A 6595-nucleotide genomic window follows, 5' to 3' on the forward strand; every position below is an offset into this window, starting at 1 on the left:
GGGATGTACATACCTACGGAAATGATTTTCTCGGATTACCGTGTGGGATGTACATACCTATGGAAATGATTTTCTCGGATTACCGTGTGGGATGTACATACTTACGGAAATGATTGGGTTTCGATGCATCGCCCGATCGCACACGGCCCCAGCCTAGGTCCCAGGAGGGCCTATCCCCGATGATTTCTGGGTCGTGTGGGAAGGACAACCTATCGCACACACTCACTTGGCGACGGTTCCAAATGTTGTCGCGGAAAGGGGTTAAAAACCGTTTGTTTAGGACCGACGCGCACCAGTGCAAACTTATATAATGAGATAAGCAAAACAATGTACTTGATGACATAAGTAAACTTGTTCAACCATGACAAGCATGACGTAAGCAGACTGGTTCAACCCAACAAGAGCAAACTACGAATTTGAAACAACAAGATAAAAGGCAAGCACAAGCGCAAGCAAAACGAAGGCAGGCTTTGATGTATCTTCATCCCGCATAGGAGCAGTGGTAGTAGGGGTCAGCCTCCTGCTCTTTTGAAATTTCCCAACCATTTGTGATATTGTTGATTATCTTCCATGACTTGTATGAGGTGTACACATCTACTCCTGCGTACTCGATGAGGTTGTCTGGCAGCGGGCTGATCTCCCACAGTTTTGTGGTCTTGCTGCGTGTCGATCTTCTTCTTCATGCCTTTGAAGAATGGGTGGATGACGCTGGCTGCAACATTAGTCAAGGAGTCGTACTCTTTTCCGGTGTATGGAACTCTCCAGTTGTGCTGAATGTCGATGTACTTCTTGGGGTTGATCTCCAAACCAGACATCTTCAGCTTCTCTTTGTCGCTTTCAATGCTGAAACCGACAAATGTGAACTACTTCTCATGCTTCAGCATCTCGTTGAGGCGCTTGGGCCTGCAAGGGGAAAGACATATTGAAGATTAGCATTACTTTGATGTTTGAATTCTTCATTTTTGTTTTGTTCTACAAGCGACGAATCCATGAAGTAGATGCTTATATAGTATAATTAATGGATGAATGTACTTCAGAAACTAGTAAACAAAGTTCTGAAAATAAATTCAAGTACACCATGTTATTTTTTCTTTTTGGATTATACATAGTTTGAGTCAATGTTGTATGTGCTGCTTTAGTACTAGTTTAGTTTACTTTTGTTGAATAGGACAAGACATATCAGTGCTTCACAATCTTAGTTTTTTTGCTTATGAAAATAACATCAGACCAAATTCAGAAACTACTTCACTACATCAAGTTCAGAAACATCTTTTTATTACATCAAGTACATAAACTACACTATCGGATCAAGATCAGAAACTACACTAGTACATCAACTTCAGAAATTAATTTTCTGCAAGATTTTTCAAATAGTAATCCAGTGCATCAGGTTCAAAAGTACATTTATAGTGCATCTACTTGAGAAAATGCAGTAGTGCATCCACTTTCACAAACCACATTAGTACATCTAGTTGGGAAACTTGTTTGATGAAATTTTTAGGATACAGTAGTAATTAAACAGATGAACAAAACATGACAAATGAGTAGGATGGGTCACCATTTTATGGCCGCTGCGATGTGGTACACCAGGCAAAGTTCCTCCATGCACAATTGCAGGACTGCTGCCATCTGGGGAGGTTCTTCTTCCCTGGTGTACTGCACACCAACGCCGACGAACCTAGGATACAAGCCGCCAGCATTCCTCCAGAGCCTGCTGATCATCTCGTCAGCCTTGTCTGGTTCGCTGGTGCAGACAATCTCCAGTTTCTCCTTGCCGTCGAGCTCAACCCCTGTGAGGGTTTGGGTGTACCCGCGCTTCTCATCGGGGACGTGAACGTCGACGAGGTTGCTGCTCTGGTCGGACGTCTCGCCATGATGACGCTTGGCGGATGGTTCCTCCGCCATTGCCCTCCTCCGGCGACTGTGGGCTTGGGAGAGAGAAGTTTCTGGTTTGTCTGTAGTGGAGATGGCAGCGACAATGGTGGTTCTGGGAATGAGGCAGAGATGGAAGATAATGGGTTATTTCAAGTGCGTGGACGGGGATGTGTGGGAGGCGGTTCGTCGGGGACGTGGGTGTAGTGGCCGTGGGACGCAGTATCAGTCCGTCGTAGCAGTCGCCCAGTGGGTGGCGCAGGCGGTGGCCTGGAAGAACCAACCGTACAAGCCAATTTCTTTGCCAGGGTATTAATCTGGTCGCACTGAGTAGTCTTGTCAAGTTGTACTTATCAGTTGCTTATCACACTTGCTCGTCTCAGGGTCGGTGATGATGGCATTCTACTTTCGCATTGATCCGTCTTGTCAAGCTGTACTTATCAGCTGCTTATCCCACTTGCACGTGCCAGGGTTGGTGATCATGGAGGTTTGTACTCCTCTAGTGTGGGTACGTGGACTGGTGATTGAAGTGCAATTGAACTTACCAAATACCAGTCATACTGTGTGTGTCATGTGATACGTCCATTTTGCATCATGCTTTTATATCGATATTTATTGCATTGTGGGCTGATATTACACATTATGTCACAATACTTATGCCTATTCTCTCTTATTTTACAAGGTTTACATGAAGAGGGAGAATGCCGGCAGCTGGAATTCTGGGCTGGAAAAGGAGCAAATATTAGAGACCTATTCTGCACAACTCCAAAAGTCCTGAAACTCCACGGAAGTCATTTTTGGGATTTATAAAAAATACTGAGCGAAGAAAATACCAGAGGGGGCCCACACCCTCGCCACGAGGGTGGGGGCGCGCCCTACCCCCCTGGGCGCGCCCCCTGCCTCATGGGCCCCTGGCTGGCCTCCGGTGTCCATCTTCTGCTATATGAAGTCTTTTACCCTGGAAAAATTGATAAGAAAGCTTTCGGGACGACACTCCGCCGCCACGAGGCGGAACCTTGGCGGAACCAATCTAGGGCTCCGGCAGAGCTGTTCTGCCAGGGAAACTTCCCTCCGGGAGGGGGAAATCATCGCCATCGTCATCACCAACGCTCCTCTCATCGGGAGGGGGCCAATCTCCATCAACATCTTCACCAGCAACATCTCCTCTCAAACCCTAGTTCATCTCTTGTATCCAATCTTTGTCCCAAAGCCTCAGATTGGTACCTGTGGGTTGCTAGTAGTGTTGATTACTCCTTGTAGTTGATGCTAGTTGGTTTATTCGGTGGAAGATCATATGTTTAGATCCATTATGCATATTAATACCCCTCTGATTATGAACATGAATATGATTTGTCAGTAGTTACATTTGTTCCTGACGACATGGGAGAAGTCTTGCTATTAGTAATCATGTGAATTTGGTATTCGTTCGATATTTTGATGAGATGTATGTTGTCTCTCCTCTAGTGGTGTTATGTGAACGTCGACTACATGACACTTCACCATTGTTTGGGCCTAGACGAAGGCATTGGGAAGTAATAAGTAGATGATGGGTTGCTAGAGTGACAGAAGCTTAAACCCTAGTTTATGCGTTGCTTCGTAAGGGGCTGATTTGGATCCATATGTTTCATGCTATGGTTAGGTTTACCTTAATACTTCTTTTGTGGTTGCGGATGCTTGCAATAGGGGTTAATCATAAGTGGGATGCTTGTCCAAGTAAGGACTGCACCCAAGCACCGTTCCACCCACATATCAAATTATCAAAGTACCGAACACGAACCATATGAACGTGATGAAAACTAGCTTGATGATAATTCCCATGTGTCATCGGGAGCGCTTTTCTCTATATAAGAGTTTGTCCAGGCTTGTCCTTTGCTACAAAAAGGATTGGGCCATCTTGCTGCACTTTATTTACACCTGTTACTTGCTACCCTTTACAATTTATCTTATCACAAAACTATCTGTTACCTATAATTTCAGTGCTTGCAGATAATACCTTACTGAAAACCGCTTGTCATTTCCTTCTACTCCTTGTTGGGTTCGACACTCTTACTTATCGGAAAGGCTACGATAGATCCCCTACACTTGTGGCTCATCAAGACTCTTTTCTGGCGCCGTTGCCGGGGAGTGAAGCGCCTTTGGTAAGGAAAAATTTATATAGTGTGCTGAAATTTACTGTCACTTGCTACTATGGAAAGTAATCCTCTGAGGGGCTTGTTCGGGGTATCTTCACCCCGACCAGTAGAGCAAAGAGTTGCTCCTCAACCTACTGAAAATGAAAATGTTTACTTCGAAATTCCTTCGGGTATGATAGAGAAACTGCTGGCTAACCCTTTCACAGGTGATGGAACATTGCATCCCGATTTACACTTAATCTATGTGGATCAAGTTTTGGATTATTTAAGCTTGCAGGTATGCCCGATGATGTTATCAAGAAGAAGGTCTTCCCTTTATCTTTGAAGGGAGATGCATTGACATGGTATAGGCTATGTGATGATATGGGATCATGGGACTACAAGCGATTGAAATTGGAATTTCATCAGAAGTTTTATCCTATGCATCTTGTTCATCGTGATCGTAATTATATATATAATTTTTGGCCTCGCGGAGGAGAAAGCATCGCTCAAGCTTGGGGGAGGCTTAAGTCAATGTTATATTCATGCCCCAATCATGATCTCTCAAGAGAAATGATTATTCAGAATTTTTATGCTCGACTTTCTCATAATAATCAATACATGCTCGATACTTCTTGTACTGGCTCCTTTATGATGAAGACTATTGAATTCAAATGGGATTTATTGGAAAGAATTAAATGCAACTCTGAAGATTGGGATCTCGACGAAGGTAAGGAGTCAGGTATAACACCTAAGTTCGATTGTCTTAAATCTTTTATGGATACCGATGTTTTCCGTGAATTTAGCACTAAATATGGACTTGACTCTGAGATAGTAGCTTCTTTCTGTGAATCCTTTGCTACTCATGTTGATCTCCCTAAGGAGAAGTGGTTTAAATATAATCCTCCCGTTGAAGTAAAAGTAATTGCACCTATTAAAGTTGAAGAAAAGACTATCACTTATAATGATCCTGTTGTTCCTATTGCTTATGTTGAGAAAACACCTTTCCCTGTTAGATTAAAGGATCATGCTAAAGCTTCAACTGTAGTAAACAAAAGTAATATTAGGACACACAAACCTCCTGAGAAAGTTAAAGTTGAACCTAACATTTCTATGGTTAAAGATCTCTTGGCTGATAATATCGATGGGCATGTTATTTACTTCTGTGATGAAGCTGCTAGAATTGCTAAACCTGGTGCTAAGGATAAACATAGACCTGTGATAGGCATGCCTATTATTTCTGTTAAAATAGGAGATCGTTGTTATCATGGCTTATGTGATATGGGTGCTAGTGCTAGTGCAATACCTATTTCTTTATATCAAGAAATTATGCATGATATTGCACCCGCTGAGTTTGAAGAAATTGATGTCACCATTAAGCTTGCCAATAGAGATACTATTTCACCAATTGGGATTGTTAGAGATGTTGAAGTCTTGTGTGGGAAGGTTAAATATCCTGCTGATTTTCTTGTTCTTGGTTCCCCACAAGATAGCTTTTGTCCCATTATATTTGGTAGACCCTTCTTGAACACTGTCAATGCTAAGATAGACTGCAAGAAGGATGTTGTTACTATTGGTTTGGATGATATGTCTCATGAGTTTAATTTTTCTAAATTTCATAGACAACCTCGTGATGAGGAATTGCCTAGTAAAGATGAAATTATTGGTCTTGCTTCTATTGGCGTGCCTCCTAGTGATCCTTTAGAACAATATTTGCTAGACCATGAAAATGATATGTTTATGAATGAAATAAGGGAAATAGATGAAGTATTCTTTAAATAGGGACCTATTCTGAAACACAACTTGCCTATTGAAATCCTAGGGGATCCTCCTCCACCCAAGGGTGATCCCGTTTTTGAGCTTAAACTATTACCTGATACTCTTAAATGTGCTTATCTTGATGAAAAGAAGATATATCCTGTTATTATTAGTGCTAACCTTTCAGAGCATGAAGAAGAGAAATTATTGAGAACTCTGAAGAAGCACCGTGCTGCTATTAGATATACTCTCGATGATCTTAAGGGCATTAGTCCCACTCTATGCCAACACAAAATAAATTTGGAGGAAGATGCCAAACCAGTTATTGATCACCAACGACGGCTAAATCCGAAGATGAAGGAAGTGGTAAGAAAGGAAATACTAAAGCTCCTTGAGGCAGGTATTATTTATCCCGTTGCTGATAGTCAGTGGGTAAGTCCTGTCAATTGTGTCCCTAAGAAAGGAGGTATTACTATCATTCCTAATGATAAAGATGAATTGATCCCGCAAAGAATTATTACAGGTTATAGGATGGTAATTTATTTTTGCAAATTAAATCAGGCTACTAAAAAAGATGATTACCCCTTTCCTTTTATTGATCAAATGCTAGAAAGATTATCCAAACATACACATTTTTGCTTTCTAGATGGTTACTCTGGTTTCTCTCAAATACCTGTGTCAGCTGATGATCAAGCAAAGACCACTTTTACTTGCCCTTTCGGTACTTTTGCTTATAGACGTATGCCTTTTGGTTTATGTAATGTACCTGCTACCTTTAAAAGATGCATGATGGCTATATTCTCTGACTTTTGTGAAAAGATATGTGAGGTTTTCATGGATGATTTCTCCGTTTA

At 41.9% G+C, this 6595-nt stretch overlaps 1 protein-coding gene across 1 annotated transcript; it reads right to left on the bottom strand.

The window, feature by feature from the left end:
- Window positions 1-481: 481 nt before the first annotated feature.
- Window positions 482-1905, bottom strand: LOC141021700 (uncharacterized). Its single transcript, XM_073497556.1, has 3 exons — window positions 1559-1905; window positions 609-843; window positions 482-520 (listed from the first exon to the last, which is right to left on the bottom strand). Exons 1-3 carry the CDS (start codon window positions 1903-1905, stop codon window positions 482-484), a joined length of 621 nt encoding a protein of 206 aa, XP_073353657.1.
- Window positions 1906-6595: the final 4690 nt, after the last annotated feature.

This window comes from Aegilops tauschii, chromosome 4 (genome assembly GCF_002575655.3).
Source record: "Aegilops tauschii subsp. strangulata cultivar AL8/78 chromosome 4, Aet v6.0, whole genome shotgun sequence".
NCBI lineage: Eukaryota > Viridiplantae > Streptophyta > Magnoliopsida > Poales > Poaceae > Aegilops > Aegilops tauschii.

Coding starts and splice junctions, on each gene's coding strand:
- LOC141021700 (XM_073497556.1), bottom strand. CDS start 1,905: ATGGCGGAGGAACCATCCGCCAAGCGTCATCATGGCGAGACGTCCGAC. Junction 844..1,558: donor ATCGCAGCGGCCATAAAATG/GTGACCCATCCT, acceptor TGTCGGTTTCAG/CATTGAAAGCGACAAAGAGA. Junction 521..608: donor CTGCCAGACAACCTCATCGA/GTACGCAGGAGT, acceptor TCAAAAGAGCAG/GAGGCTGACCCCTACTACCA.